Here is a 17,092-nt window from a genome sequence, read left to right as displayed (position 1 = left end):
GGTTTTTATTAATCTCAACTACTATCTTTTGGGCGCTGTCGGTTACAACTAAAGATTAGCTGCTGACGGTCTCAACTTTTAACGTATTTGTTTCCGATTGAATCTTAACGTTGTTAGTTGCAGGTTTCCGGAAAAATTTTTGGCCAAAAAGTCACATTTTTTTTTGGAAAACTCAGCATTTTCGTCCCAAACATCTTTGTAAATTTGTATTAGACCTTTAGGAACACTTTTATAGCAAGGTCCCCAATTATTGAGGTCGCCGGAACCCTAGAACAATTGACGCAATCGGTTGGTGGTGCTGAAGTGGTGGTGGTTGGTTGGTGGTGGCGGTGTTCAGGTAGTTTTTTCCGGGAAAAAATGTGACGTTTCAGGCCAAAAACTTTTTTCCAACGACTTGCAACTAATGGCATTAGGATTTCCGTCAGTAACGGACCTCTGGGAACAAATATGTTAAAAGTTGGGACCATCATCGGCCAATTCGTTAGTTGGGACCGACAACAACCAAAAGACTTTAGGTGAAACTGATAAAAACCAATATACCTTCATCATTTAATTGTCATGTAAGACCAGTGGAGGGGGAAAGAAAGGTGTGTATACCAGTTATCCTAAACAACTATGGCAAGTTTTCAAAATATAACAAAGATGCGATGACGTTGTGATGTCACGTAATGAATAGTTTGAACGTCTTGTAATTGGTGTGCTGAATTTAGGTGAGCTATATATATTGACGTTACATATTATCTGCTAGTTGGCTGTTGCAACAAAACTCTTTTGGCCACTACTACGACCCAATAATAATAATAATAATAATAATAATAACAACAACGTATTACATAACTATTCAATGGGTCTTCACTAGTTTAGTGGTATCAAAAGCGGGATCAAAGTATACATATATATTTTTTAGAGGTGTTTGAGATTGTTTATTTTCATCAACTTATAACTTATATGTTGATCAGTTCTTCATGTATAAAATACAAAACATGGATATTATGATAAACCTACAACTAAAACATATCTGCCACAACAGAGAGAGAGGCCACGGCTGATGAGAACGATCCAGACGACATGACAGTCAGCTTGGTCGGGTTCCCCTTTAGGATGTATATTAGTGATGGGGATTAGGGTTCTTGAGAAACCGAATAATATAGAGGGAGAGAGAGGCTCACGAATTATGTGAGGGTTTAGGGTTAAGTTATGTGATGTTAATTAGTCTCTCCATATTTATATACATCCAAGGGGAAACCTTGATTAGCAAGAAAGGGTAATTTGGTCCATCAACAATTACCTAGCTAATATAATAATAAGGTATAATTTAATTAACTTTGATCTATTATAATATAAATGATCATGTAGGCCATACATAAATATACATATCCATATATTTATTCTTACATTCTCCCACTTGGCCAAATAATCATTTATTATGAGCATTAGATTAGTCTGCAGATTTTAACACTCATTTTAACTTTAAACTTAAACTGGAGCAGAGAAATACAGTCATTGAATTGAACATCAACTCAAGACCCCCATTAATCATACTGCAGTCCTTGTTTAAAACCTAAGTAGTTATGATCAAAATTATATAAGTAAGCCCTTCAAATATTTGATTTGTATAATAAATTTGTCTATATGTCATTACGCATGCAGAACATATTAAGAGACATACAAAATCAAAACTGAGGAAATGTTATTAAATAAAATGTAAATAAGTATAATATGCAATTAAATAAGGTCTTCAGTAAATCCCATATTAGCAACATGTTCTTCAAAAACTTTTGGTGGGAGACCTTTAGTCATCGGATCCGATAGCATATTATGTGTACTAATATACTCAATACAAAGTTTATTTTCCTCAACTCGTTCACGCACCAACAAATACTTTGTATCAAGATATAAACCAGCTCCAGTCGAACTGTTACTGTTCAAGAAATTAACGGCAGATGAATTATCATAATAAAGCTTCAATGATATAGAAATAGAATTGACCAATTTAAGCAACATTCCACAGCAGGTAGCATTATAAACAGCTATATATTCTGCCATCATGGTGGAAGTAGTCGTTAACTGTTGCTTATGACTCCTCCATGAGATGGGCCCGCCTGCTAACATAAAGATATACCCCGAAGTGAACTTCTTGTCATCTTTGCATTTAGCAAAGTCAGAATCAGAATAACCTACCACTTCTAAATTGTCACTTCTTCTATAAGTCAGTTTGTATTCTTCGTCCTTTGAAGATATCAAAGCATCTTCTTAGCTGCTTTCCAGTGTTCAAGGCCAGGATTAGTTTGATAACGCCTAACATTCCAGAAATATAAGCAATATCTGGACGAGTACAAACTTGTGCATACATAAGGCTCCCGTCTACTGATGCATAAGGTATCAATCTCATTTGCTCCTTTTCAACCTCTGTTTTCGGACATTGGAATGCCCCGAAAACGTCTCCTTTAACTACAGGAGCTGCAGTTGGGTTACAATGTTGCATTTTGTAACGAGTAAGGACACGGTCAATGTAGGCCCTTTGAGATAATCCTAAGATTCCTCTGTGTCTATTTCGGTGAATTTCGATGCCAATAACATAAGAAGCATCTCCGAGATCCTTCATGTCGAAGTTATGCGAGAGTAATCGCTTCGACTCATGCAACATGTCTAAACTATTACTTGCCAATAGAATATCATCTACGTAAAGGACAAGTATAGTAAACTTACTCCCACTCATTTTGAGATAGGTGCATTGATCCACTTGATTCTTTGCAAAACCTTGTTTCTTCATGACTTCATCAAACTTTAGGTACCATTGACGTGATGCTTGTTTCAACCCATATATTGACTTCTTGAGCTTACAGACTAGATGTTCTTGACCTTCAGGTTGCTTCATGTACACCTCTTCTTCTAAAATGCCGTTAAGGAAAGCGGTTTTCACGTCCATCTGATGCAGCTCTAAATCAAAGTGAGCTACTAGGGCCATAACGATCCTTAATGAATCTTTTCGAGAGATAGGTGAAAAAGTCTCTTGATAGTCAATTCCCTCTTTCTAAGTGTAGCCCTTTGCAACCAATCTCGCTTTATAGCGTTCAACGTTCCCATTTGGATCAAGTTTTGTTTTGAACACCCATTTACATCCTACGGGTTTGACACCGTTGGGAAATTCTACCAAATCCCAAACGTCATTTTTCCTTATAGAATCAAGCTCATCAATCATCGCTTTATTCCATTCAGAAGACTGATCACTTCTCATGGCTTCATTATAGGAGATAGGATCATTAAGCTTTTCGGCGTCAGCTTCAGTCAGGTAGGTGACATAATCATCAAAGTTAGTAGGTCTTCTAGACCTAGATGACCTCCTGGGTTGATTAGCGGGTTCAGCATTGTCTTGGTTTTGAGTGTTTGATGTGCCTTCATTTTCTGTGATAACGGGTTCTAAGTGTGGAGAAGGTGGTGCAGAAGGTTCAATTGCATGGGGTACAAGAGGAATAGCCGGAGTTACAATAATCGACGAGTCTCCCCTCGCATCTTGTATATCTAGCAATTCTTCATAAGGGTTAGTACTGCTCCCACTGATCTTGTAATCCTCCAGGAACACAGCACGCTTTAAGATACGAGTGACATGGGAAGGACAATAGAAACGATAACCCTTTGAATTTTCAGAATACCCGATAAAGAAGCAGGTAACAGTTTTAGGGTCAAGTTTCTTTAGGAAAGGGTTATAAAGTTTTGCTTCAGCAATACATCCCCATACTTTCATATAATTAAGACTCGGTTTCCTTCCTGTCCAAAGTTCATAAGGAGTTTTAGGGACAGACTTAGAAGGAACTCTATTGAGTATATGAACGGCTGCTTTTAAAGCTTCAGTCCAGAGAAATAGAGGTAAATTAGTGTTGGCTAACATACTGCGTACCATATCCATAAGGGTTCGACTTCTCCGTTCAGCGACGCCATTTTGCTGAGGAGTACCTGGCATGGTATATTGGTTCACGATCCCATGGCCCTTATAAAACTCATAAAATGGAGCAGGGGCCTGACCCACATCAGTATGTCTTCCATAATATTCACCTCCTCTATCTGATCTGACAACTTTTATTTGACAATCTAATTGTTTTTCAACTTCAGTTTTATAATCTTTAAAAGTTGTTACAGATTCAGATTTTTCTTTAATGAGATACAAGTACATATATCGGGAATTATCATCAATGAAAGTGATAAATGAAGTATGTCCAGTTATGCCAGCAATGGGGTAAGGACCACTAATATCAGTATGAATGAGTTCTAATAAATTAGAGCTCCTAGTGGCGCCTTTCTTATTTGCTGATGTCATTTTGCCTTTAAGACATTTGACACATATTCCAAAATCGGTGAAATCGAGATGTGGTAAGACTTCATTCTTCACGAGGGGCTAACCGGTCTCGTGAGATGTGGCCTAAACGTTGATGCCACAACATAGAAGAAGTCTCTAAGTCTCGTTTCTCTTTAATCTTTGTGAGTGATTCATTAATATTATATGACAACAAAGATTTAGAAAAATTATCATCTAGTTCTAATCTATAAAGACCATCATCCAAAAAGCCATAACCAAACATTTGAGAATTTAAAGAAATAGTAAGTTTGCCACGACTATGAGAAACATCAAAACCATCCATGTCTAACTTTGGTCCTGATACAAGATTCCTAGTAATCTCAGGAATATATAAGGTATCATAAAGTTTAATACATAAACCAGTTTTCATTATTAATTGTAAAGTTCCCACAGCCTTGACTTCAAGTTCTTTATCATTCCCCAGTCTTAGTGTTCTTTGGTTTCTTTCCAGCTTCCCGATTAAAAGGAATCCCTGAGTAGAATTGGTTACATGAACCATAGAACCAGAATCAAACCACCATGTATTAGCAGGAATAGTTAAATTATAGGACTCAAGTATCATAAAGAGATCATTACCTTTCTTAGCCAGCCACTCCTTAAAGTCTGAACAGTCCTTCTGCTTATGAATGTACTTCTTACAGAACTTGCAGAAAGGCTTTCCAGTGGAGTTCTGAGAGCTGGTTGAGGCACCATTATTATTTTTCTGAACTTTAGCAAACTCCTTTCTAGGATTAATGTTCTTCCTCTTCTTGGAACTGGTGGCAAGGTAAGCAACTTCATGTTTGTCCATCTTCATACGCTCTTCCTCTTGCACGCACATAATGATCAGCTCACTCATAGTCCATTTTTCCTTCTGGGTGTTGTAATTGATCTTGAAAGCTTCATAGGCAGCTGGAAGAGAGGTCATGACGAAGTGCACCAGAAAATCGTCGCTGATATCCATGTCTAATCCCTTCAGCTTATGGGCCATGTCGTTCATCATCATAATGTGCCCACGAATGCCACTCCTTCCATCGTACTTAGTAGTCACCAGTTTGAGAATAAGAGTACTAGCATGCGCCTTAGACGTTCCCTTGAATTGTCCCTCCACAGAAGCCAGATAGGTTTTAGCATTGTCAGAGTCTGAAATGGATCCTCTTATGGGCATGCTAATGGAGTTTTTCATAAGCATTAGAGACATGCGGTTGCATCTCTTCCATTTTTCGAAAAGTAAGTGCTCGGAAGGAGTGCTATTATTGGTTAGTTCTGTAGGTTGATCCTCGTTTAGAGAAAAGTCGAAATCCAGGAAGGCAAGATTAAGCATAAGAGAGTCCTTTCAGGCAGCAAAGTTATCTCCAGTTAATGATGTGATTCCACCATTCGGAGCTGTTATTGGAATTTATATGAGAATGTTAAGATACTAAACTAGAAGGAACTTAGAGTGAACTAGGGGCAATTTAAACTAATGCAAGCATAAATAAGAACCATTTAAATTATGAAGCTGTGATAATAAATATCTATTATTAACATCAAAATAATAGATTAATGTAATTAATAAAATTCTACTTAAATAAAAGATAAATCACCTTTGGGCAGAATTAAATTTTACTTAAGTATATGTACAAAACAATTGTAACACATCACCTTTGGGCAGAAGTGAAACAACCATTTAATTATGCACGAGTTAGTTTTACTTTGATATAAATGTATCGCATCACATTTGGGCAGAAGTGATACATTAAAATCATGTTTAAGCTAAACTAACATAGCTTGTATTTAGACTTGAATGATATGTTAGATGTATCACATCACCTTTGGGGCAGAAGTGTATATCATTATTCATTCAAGTTAAGCTTTTTATATGTGTGTTGTAAAAGTGATAAATATGAATTTTAAGTATTTACAAAATATTGGTTTAGTTAATAGCAAACAAACATTGGGCAGCGCGCCCCTGCCCGGGGTTCGGGGCGGAGCCCCGAAAAAATTCTTAGTGTACTGTTCACGAAAAATTTTAGTCTTGGGAAATTAGTTTTCTGGTTTTAGTGTTTTCGGAAACTGTTTTAGCCATAAACACATACACCCATAAGTTTATGAACAGTTAATAATGATTAATCTGAATTCTTTAGGGATTGTTGTTTATCCAAGATTTGATTATTTTCAAAGTAATTCCTTTATTAGATTTACAAAATTCGAAATATCTTGGTCTAAATCTTAATCAAAATTTAGTAAAACATTATAACAATCCAGATATTGAACCAGATTATACCAGATTTTCGAAAACTGTTATGAGTATGAATAATCATTAATTTATCAGATTTCGAAAAAATTGTTAGTTTATATCAGATGCGATTTTTAAAACCGAAAAATTGTTAGGGTTTCTGTCATTCGAATTTTAATAACTGTAATAAAATAAAACGAATTAATAAGAAAAAAAAACGAAAAACTGTTAGGGTTTATCAGTTTTCGGTTTTTAATCAAAACAATAAATAAATAATACGACCTAATGAAAACCGAAAACAGTTAGGTTTATCAGGTTTTAGTCCATGTCTTCCGGTTTAGATCCTGAGTTAATGAAAGACATGAAGAACTGATTAATCAACATCGCTCTGATACCACATGTTGATCAGTTCTTCATGTATGTAATAGAAAACATGGATATTATGATAAACCTACAACTAAAACATACCTGTCACAGCAGAGAGAGAGAGGCCACGGCTGATGAGAACGATCCAGACGACATGACAGTCAGCTTGGTCGGGTTCCCCTTTAGGATGTATATTAGTGATGGGGATTAGGGTTCTTGAGAAACCGATAATATAGAGGGAGAGAGAGGCTCACGAATTATGTGAGGGTTTAGGGTTAAGTTATGTGATGTTAATTAGTCTCTCCATATTTATATACATCCAAGGGGAAACCCTTGATTAGCAAGAAAGGGTAATTTGGTCCATCAACAATTACCTAGCTAATATAATAATAAGGTATAATTTAATTAACTTTGATCTATAATAATATAAATGATCATGTAGACCATACATAAATTTACATATCCATATATTTATTCTTACATTATATACTTTTTAAGAAGTAATAACGTGTTTGAGATTGCATATATTGTGAGAGAAAAGTTTTATAAGTTATAATGTTGTAACTTATTAACTTAGGGTGTGTTTGGGATTGCTTATTTAAGTGAAAAAGGACTTATAAACTTATGAAATTTTGAAAAGAAGTTTTTAAAGGAATGTTTGGATTAGCTTATGTGTTGGAGAAAACCAAAATGACCAATAGGGATACTCTTTTTTAAAAGGAGTGTAATGAGGTTTAAGGGTGAGAATGGTGTAATAGGTAGATCAAACTCATTAAGTTAATAAGTTACATATTCTTAACTTTTCAAAACCTCTCTATATTGCCTTCACCATAAGTTGAAATCCATAAGGCTTTATGGTTTGCCAAACACCTTATACACCTTATTAACTTTTCAAAAAGTTTATAAGTTATAAGTTGATGAAAATAAGAAATCCCGAACACCCCTTTAATGAAAAATTATAAGGAGATAAAATAAGGAATCCCAAACACCCCCTTACATGAAAGGTTTAATATTTCTGGAATATAAATTTTGGATATTGCAATGATTTTAAGCCTAATATATATAAGATGGGTTAGATTCAAATAAGAAGTTTGATTTTCCTAAAAAGGCTATGAAGGAGGGTATTTTAGTCTACTACCTTAATATTGAAAACCTACTTAATTTAATTTCAAAACCCACTTAATTCATCTTAAAAACCCATTTAAATTTTCACTCATCTCCTACAACCACCGCCACCACCTTGCCGGGAAAGTCTTCTGAAATTTTGCCGGAAAGTCACCGGTAAATCACAATGGAAAACACTATGAAAAAACACAATGAAAAAAACAAAAATGGAAATAAAAACACAATGACAAAAACACAATGAAAAACACAATTAAATAACACAACGTAAAAAACATAATGCAAAAAACACTATGAAAAAATAAAACACAATTGTATAACACAATTTTGTAAAACACAATTTTGGTAAAATACAATTTTTAAAAAACCCACGAAATGTTTTTTTTATTTTTATATAGCAATATTGTACTCATATAAAAGATAAAAAAACACACGTTATTAAGGTGAAATTATTTTTAAAAACTAGGATTTAGGCCCGCGCTTCGCGACGGGATCATTAAACCCGAAAAAAAACATACGTAAAAACGTTAAACCACGAAAACGTTGCGAGTTGACGCGAATTCATCCTATATCAAGTTACAACATTGAAACTAAATAAAAGAAATCAACCCTTCAATGCCAAAATACAACAAATTATCATATGTAAAACCAAGAAACCGGAATGTTATAGTTGTGAACCGATGCAAATTTTGTTAGTATTGGCGGCACAACGATAAATTCGTAAACATGAAACTTTAAGAAAAAAAAACATATTTTGGAGGCGCAATCATCGAAGCGTGGATATAAAAACATGTGATGACGGGATATTTTTAAATCATGATAAAACTTTCTATCACTGTAAGACCAACTATAGAAAATACGAAAGCAAAGTTAAAAAAAAAATAGTTTAACCAACAATTTAAACCTGCACTTACCCAAGTTTAAAGTTTAAAATTTTTGTCTGTTACTTGTTTTTAATTAGTTTAAAAAAAGTAAGTAAAGGTAAAAATCAAGTGATAGTGTATAGGGATGAGCAAATTCGGTGCTGGTACATGTATTGAAATCGGTACTGATTTGGTACCGTCGGTACCGAATCTTTACCAAAGTTTTGAGCTCCGGTATCGGTACCAGTTTTAATACCGGGATTTCACGAAATTTTTTTACCTTCAGTACCGGTAATGAACAGAATATTTCGGTAATGGTACCGGTCTTAAAATTTTGCAATTTTTGGGACCGATATTCTGGGGACCGGCACGATACCTATCTCATCCCTAATAATGTATAGATCTCTATGTATTTTTTAAAGTTAGAATATATATAACAAATATAAAAAATTAATTAATAAGAAAATAAAATATAATAAAATATTATTAAATTAAATAGTAAAATGAATAGTGTTTTTGTGAGGGGGGGGGGGAATCATATTTTTAATATATATAATAATATCTTATAAAAAAGTTATTGACATTTTAAAATGATAGGGAATTTGATACGTGACTTGCATGTGGAGAGAGAAAGTCAACAAATGTGATCCTTATTATGTCCTTACCCTTGTTTTACACATGATTTTCTCTCTAATTTAATCTCAACAATTCAAGTCTAAAATGAATGAACAAGATTATTTTCTATCCATCCTACAAAAACTAATCTTCTTATTCTCACCCTATATAAGATAACCAGTTACACTACACATAGATAAATTATTATTCATTTTTAGTATGTTGGTTTTTATTAATCTCAACTGTCATTTTTTGGTAGGTGCCGGTTTCAACTAACGAGTTGGATGCTGATGGTCCCATCTTTTAACTTATTTGCTCCCAATGGTCCACAACTAACATAATCATAATATCATTACTTGCAGGTCGCCGAAAAAACGATTTTAATCCGAAAAGTTACATTTTTGGTAGAAAACTCAACCTGGATACCCACCACCAACTGATTTAAAATCAACCAACAACAACCACTTGAGCACAACTGATCAATTCTGACGATGGTTCTAGGGTTTGGATGACCTCAATAATTTGGCGCTTTTACTATAAAAGTTTCCTAAAGGTTCGATCTAAGGTTAAAAAGATGTTTGAGACGGAAATGTTGAGTTGTTCGGAAAAAAAATGTGAGTTTCCGGCCATAAATGTTTTTCGGCGACCTGCAACCAACGACGTTAAAATTCTGTTTATCGCGGACTGCTGGATACAACTATGATAAAAGGTGAGATCATTATCAACCAATTCGTTAGTTTGAACCAACAAAAATCAAAAAATGATAGTTGCCATTACATGCTTTTTTTTTTCATATTGATGACTCGATGAAAAAAGTTCTGTTGTTTAGCATAAAGCAAATAGAGAACAAGCCATAAATAGTGGTACCTGCCTAAAAACCAAAAGCATAAATGGTCGATATTTGAGTACCCAACGCAACAAATTAATCATATTTAATTTGTTTTTTACAACGATGCTTAACGTACAAAACACACAAAAACATTATGCGTCATAATTACACAAGAAGTCTAAGGCCATGTATACTCTAGCCCTTCTTAAGCTCATATAAGCACCTTATCACTTATTTTTCTCACTTTCATCCTATCTCACACAAAGGAAATGATTTGATCCTTTTAACACCCATTTTACTCATATTAATTGTTAATTTAAAATATTGTTCTTTGCCTTTTAATCGTTAAAAGCATAATCCATGGCCTCTTTTTAACAAATCTAACACAAGTGAGAAGTAGTTTAATTCATCTTTAAAGTGTTATGCCATCATAATTTATGTTGGGGTTAGAGTATACCCCATGACCTAACAGTTATGTAATATATATATATATATATATATATATATATATATATATATATATATATATAAGTAGTTAAGAGTTTTTTCCCAAGTTGATGAAAAAACTATTTACCATTTTAGTGTTTCCTAAAAACTATTTATCAAACTAGTGTTTTCCATTTTTTCATTATCCTCTTACTTTTGCATTAACAAGCATGCAATTTTTTTTATTAAGTTAATCAATTATCTATTTGTTTTACTTCCAGTATCCTCTTTTTATATTTTTTCAGTCATCTTCTTTTTTTTAAACTAATTTAGTTATAAATTTTTTTTATTTATATCTTCTTTTAGTTAGTTTCTTTCTTATTCATTCTTTTCAAATCGTCATTTTACAAATTTGGTTTCTTTTATTTTATTTTTCATGTATATTTTATCACTCAACTCTTTTCTTATTTGGTTATGACATTTTATCCGATCAATCAATATGAACACTTTACAAATTTGTTTTTCTGAATTAGTTCCGGACCTAACAAATTCTACTGATTTGCGTTTATAGTCGCTGTAGTGTTTGGGTTCTACTAACGGCCGGGTTTTACCGATTTTTCATTGCATATTTAAAACGAAATAAAATCAGTAAACCTCGGCATTGGTAAAATACAAGAGTTGACATTAATTCGGTTGGTACGTGTTAGCTTGGTTACGGTATCAGAACTAAACCCAAAAATTAAATTCTCAAATTAAACATATGTAAACAAAAAACAACAAAATTTGTAAAACCCGAGCGTTAGTAAAACCCAAGAGTTGTGGTGACTATTCGATGAAATTTCGGTTGGTATCTATTAGGATCGTTACGGTACCATAACAAAACCCAAAAAATAAGTTTGTAAAATGAACATGTTTAAAAAAAACAAACAAAAATCGATAAAAATCATACGTTGGTAAAACCAAACATTGTAGTGATGCTCGACGTGAACTTAGTCGGTTGCTTTTATACTCGTAAATTAAATATATTATAAAAACCAAAAATCTATAAAAATAAATTAATAATAAATTAAAGATTGAAAACAAAATATTCACATCTGAGTTGGTAAAAAAATTGATTTGAGGAAAAAAAATTAAAAATAAAGAAGATATTTGATTAATCTTAAAATATATATATATATATATATATATATATATATATATATATATATATATATAAAGCATACGATACAAAGATAGATAATTGATGAATTAAATAGAAAAAAACTAAAAAGACTAATATGTTAATTTAAAAGTAAAAGATAAAAACCAAATAAATGAAAAACACTAGTTTGGTAGATACCTGTTAAGCAACACTAAAATGGTAAATAGTATTTTTCACCAACATTAGTATGGGAAAAAAAACCCACTAATTATTATAAGTTAAATAATTCCGCATCATGTACAACTAATTTCTCGCAATATTTAAGAGCATGTAAAATTAATCACACGACAAAAGAATTGGATTGAGCTGTTTAATTATTAATTGGGCTTAACATTAATTGTTTAATTTTTATAATTGGGATTAATAGCTATTTGTTTTTTTGATGGCTTCTTGGCTTAGTGGCATCAAATGGTTTATCCCCGCCAAGGTTGTGCTTGTTAGAGTCCCATGGGTGGTTTAACTTTTCTTGAGGGTCGGTGTCTACATTTCATGAGAGACACGTACTGCCAAAATTTTATGGAGCCTTATCCTTTATTCTTAATTTTGGATTCTATAAATAATGCATCACATGACCATGAGTCTAACTTTGGTATATGCAATCTCAAGCCTCAAGGCCAAGAGATACTGTGTTATACGTTATGAGTAGCAGTGAAATGATGGAAATCAAGCGTCATGACTTTCCGGATGATTTCATGTTTGGAGTAGGATCATCTGCTTATCAGGTGAATGTATATTGTTTAATTAGTTTAATTGCTTTTTATACCAGCTAATTATAGCTCATTGTTTTCTGCAGGTTGAAGGTAGTTGGAGAGCAGACGGTAAAGGTTTGAGCATTTGGGATTGTTTTTGTTTGCGACACCCAGGTTCAATCGATTAATTCTTACCTTGCTCGTGTATGTCTTAAGTTTTTATGGAAGTAAATCGTTGTTTGATATGATATGATGTTTGCAGATAAGATTGAAGGGGGTGCAAATGGATGCCATAGTGATGAAAGTTATTCACGTTTGAAGGTAAAAATATATTAAATGCTTAGTGACGCAGCTTATTGCCTGTTTACATTCTATTTCGATGTAAAGGAATATATACACTTGTTTATATATTAGAGATTTAAATTTATGTAAAGGTTAATTTGTTATTTTATTAAAAAAGTTCCAAGCATTTTAATTTTTATATGCATATATCACGTGGTGTTTACTTGTTATCTATTTCATTTTATTTTATTCTATTGTATTTAACTGGTGTTTACATAAGTATACATGTAGGAAGATGTTCAGATTTTGAAGAAAATGGGCATTAACTCTTATAGATTCTCTATTTCATGGTCAAGAATATTACCAGGTAAATAGTTGTTGAACTAAAAACCAAAACACTGTATATTGGTTTTCAGCATCAACATGTTCGTAGTTATTTTTGTTCAAATTAAAAAACATATTATTATTATTATTATTATTATTATTATTATTATTATTATTATTATTATTATTATTATTATTATAGGTGGAAAACTAAGTATGGGTAAATGCATGGAAGGAATCAACCACTACAACATGTTAATTGATGAGTTATTAGCTAATGGCATTGAGCCGTTTGTCACTTTGTTCCACTGGGATCTTCCAAATGCTTTGGAAGAAGAGTATATGGGCTTCTTAAGTCCCAAAATTGTGTATGTTTCTCTTATGTATGTTAATATATCATTCAGCTAGCTAGCTAAATATATATTGTTATACTAATTTAAAAGTATATGTATGTACAGGGAGGACTTTGTTAACTTTGTTGATGTTTGTTTTTGGGAGTTTGGAGATAGGGTAAAGAATTGGGTGACACTAAACGAACCACACAAATTCACCGAGTCTGGTTATGTACAAGGTACATGGGCACCTGGTCGAGGCGGGAACAACAAAGATGGTGACCCTCAGACTGAACCGTATACAATAGCCTATAACTTACTCAATTGTCATGCAGCTGCTTATACAAAATATTACCAAGATTACAAGGTATATATTATTACTGAACATTAACCGATTAATTCTAAAAAATGTACATATTAACAAATTACTTTTACGTTATGTACGTACGTGACCTTTTAGGACACCCAAATGGGTAGAGTGGGAATTACACTTAACTGCACATATTATCAACCTTATCGTGGTCCAACATACCCACAAGATGTGCAAGCGGTCAGTTACGCCTACGATTTTGAGTTTGGATGGTAAGAAAAAACGTATATTGCACTGCTAGAAAATGACAACTTTTCCTACCAAAGAAATTGGTCAGAAAGTCCGATCAGTTTCAGATGAAAAACACAAAAACCCGAAAATGCTGTGGGACCTGTCGGACTTACTTTATAGGGTGCGGGATCAACCAATCCCAACCCTGTATTCTTTTTTACATTATATGTAATTAAACAATGCATACATGTTTCAGGTTTTTGGAACCACTAACAAGAGGTAGTTGGCCGGAAAGCATGCAAAAGTTTGCTCAAACTCCAACTTCAGACTATCCAGATGGTCGTGTTTTGCCTAAATTTTCCAGCGATGAACGTAGAAAGTTAATTGATTCGTATGACTTTTTAGGAATAAATTACTACACAGCAAGTTATGCGCGAGCTCCAAGTCCTGATGATGAAATTGCTGTTGGATATTCCATGGATAGTCACTATGTTTCATCAGGTGCATAAGTTTAACTCATTTCTCTGTATACGTTTTAATGATGTCACGGTTTATATAATATATTAAAATAGGTACTTTTGATAACTTGTTACTAAATCTTAATTATGTTTCCTTAGAACAAGATCCTGATAGCAATTACATTGGAGAACCGGTAAGACATTAAGTGTGAAAATTAAAACATTGATCCATAATTAAGTAATCATGTGTTTAATGAACGGTTTCATTACATACAGTCGTTTGAAGGCTCGTGGGTTTGTCTTTGTCCTCAACAGCTTACACAACTCTTAGTTCATATTAAGGAAACTTACAAAGTTACTAAAGATATTATCATCACAGAGAACGGTAATCCAATTAACAACGTATAATGCACACGTCTTTGTTTCTATATGTATATCTAGTAACTAGAATTTATGATCGAGTGATGTTTTGTTAATTATACGTAGGGTCTTCTGATAAGAATGAAACAGGAAAAACTTTTGAACAAGTACGTGAGGATACTTTTCGGGTTAAATACATCAAAGATCATCTCAAAGCCATTAAAAATGCCAGAGAGTAAGTTTATAAAACACTAATATATTAAAGTTTATAAATACTGATTGATGGCATAATGCATGGCTACAGTCAAAATGTAAATGTGACGGGATACTTCGTGTGGTCATTCATGGATAGTTTCGAGTGGTCTTCTGGGTACAGTGTTAGATTCGGTATGATCTACGTTGATTACGCTAAAGAACTACAAAGGTACCCGAAAAAATCAGCTATTTGGTATAAGAATTTTCTTGGTGAAGACTACAAGAAGATACTAAAACGGGGCATGACCCAAGTAAACAAAGAAAAGGCAGAGAAAGTGATCAGTCAAAAGTTGAAGAAGGCAAGAACTTGAATAAAAATATACCAATCACAATAAATTTGTAATCGAAACAACTTTTCTACGCGATGTAATTTAAAATAAAGACCTTACTCTAAACGGATGTTGGAGTTTCTATTTTTATAAAAAAATATATATATGTTGAAGTAACCTTTTTTCCACGAGTAAATGGCATTAGCTAAAGCTTCTGCCTCGAAAGGCTAGAGATCTTCGACCCCTTCCCTAACACCTAAAAACTGCGCTGGAATTCTAACCTCATTGTCTACACTAACCTTCTTGTGTTTCCATTATCAAAAGTGAGTATAAATAAAATATATATGTGAATCTAAAACAGAAAGAAAGAAGCATTTCATATACCACACAACCGCCATTTGTAGAGCCATCAAGCTTTGTTAAAATGAAACAAGCTATTCCTACAACCTGCCATTCTTGCCATTCTTTATTCGATTTACATCTTAAAAAATATGTATGTGACCGTTTTAAAGTTTGTTTATTGTACTTTTGTCGGAAACATACTTTTCAGCCTCTACAGCCGGAGTGAAGTCACCAACAAAACAAATAAAAGAATTAATGTACAAAAATTTAAACCATTTTGACCAATCTATATATATTCAGGTTTTTTTGACCTATACTTATACCATAGAAAACCGAGTGATTTAATTTCTCCAATTAATTCTTCCATCTTAACCTGTTTACCTTCAAAGATCTTCTCGTTTCTCGCCATCCATACATTCCAACACGCAATAATCACGTCCTTTTCAACTTCCCCAAGATCGACATACTTATAAGGATCTAGCACGTCTCTTACCATAAAACCAAATAAGGGAGGAATATTGCACCAGTGAATTATATGCTCCCACACCACCGCCAAAATCAAACACCCAATGGTGATATGGTGCATTGTATCGTAACCTGAATCACGTAGAGCACGCCGAGAATCCTCCATCGCAATGTTCCTTTTAACAAGAGCATCCTTTGTTGGAGTCATGTTCATTTCCGCTCTCCAAACACGAATATTGCATATCGTTAGGACCCATTTGCTGCATTTCAATATATAAATGTTGGTGAAGTCCTTATTCTTCTCCAACTGCCTCTTCACCGAACACACCGAAAATCTCCATCCTTACTTTGCAACCAATTCCAGGTATCCGACCCCATTTTTCCGATCACCACACTCATTAACTCAAAACATTTATCCCATTCTGCTCTCTCTTGCTTCGACATTAGCTCCCTCGACCAATCCCAATTCCAACCAAAGTTTCCCCTATACCTCCAAAACCTTTCAGAAACCTTGCAAAGCTTATTTTCTCACCCTTTAATAAATTACGACAAACCTCTTTAAGCACCTATTCCAAGCCAAATTATCTAACCATAAACTGAGTTTTTCCGATCTCCCAAGTTTCCTTTTATCAAGTCACCAACCTTGCTTCCATTGAACCTCAGTTTATTCACCGGTGTTACCAATATTCATCTACACACCCGAGTTCCCACTTTTAAAAGGCATCAAATTCCACCCAAAACTCTGTGAAGGAACAACCAAAATAATGTGTTTCCAGAGACTATCTCCCTCTGTCTTAAGTCT

General features: G+C 33.6%; 1 protein-coding gene across 1 annotated transcript; it reads left to right on the top strand.

Moving 5' to 3' along the window:
* The first annotated feature begins 12,315 nt into the window (after positions 1-12,315).
* Positions 12,316-15,967, top strand: LOC143623708 (raucaffricine-O-beta-D-glucosidase-like). The gene is made up of 12 exons (XM_077094551.1): positions 12,316-12,695; positions 12,767-12,836; positions 12,925-12,983; positions 13,236-13,311; positions 13,471-13,636; positions 13,727-13,967; positions 14,061-14,182; positions 14,398-14,642; positions 14,759-14,793; positions 14,876-14,984; positions 15,086-15,194; positions 15,264-15,967. Exons 1-12 carry the CDS (start codon positions 12,567-12,569, stop codon positions 15,523-15,525), a joined length of 1,623 nt encoding a protein of 540 aa, XP_076950666.1. The 5' UTR covers positions 12,316-12,566; the 3' UTR covers positions 15,526-15,967.
* The last annotated feature ends 1,125 nt before the right edge of the window (positions 15,968-17,092 follow it).

The sequence above is a fragment of the Bidens hawaiensis genome, unplaced genomic scaffold (genome assembly GCF_021521415.1).
Source record: "Bidens hawaiensis isolate Kalapana, Puna unplaced genomic scaffold, B.hawaiensis_p1.1 tig00003536_1, whole genome shotgun sequence".
NCBI lineage: Eukaryota > Viridiplantae > Streptophyta > Magnoliopsida > Asterales > Asteraceae > Bidens > Bidens hawaiensis.
Note: the sequence above shows the minus strand (reverse complement) of the source record. Positions and strands in the feature narration are given on the sequence as shown.

Excerpts from the sequence above, each read along its gene's own strand:
- LOC143623708 (XM_077094551.1), top strand. The coding sequence starts at position 12,567 with ATGCAATCTCAAGCCTCAAGGCCAAGAGATACTGTGTTATACGTTATG. Across the intron at positions 12,984-13,235 it reads AAAGTTATTCACGTTTGAAG|GAAGATGTTCAGATTTTGAA; the intron begins GTAAAAATATAT and ends GTATACATGTAG. Across the intron at positions 13,312-13,470 it reads ATGGTCAAGAATATTACCAG|GTGGAAAACTAAGTATGGGT; the intron begins GTAAATAGTTGT and ends TTATTATTATAG.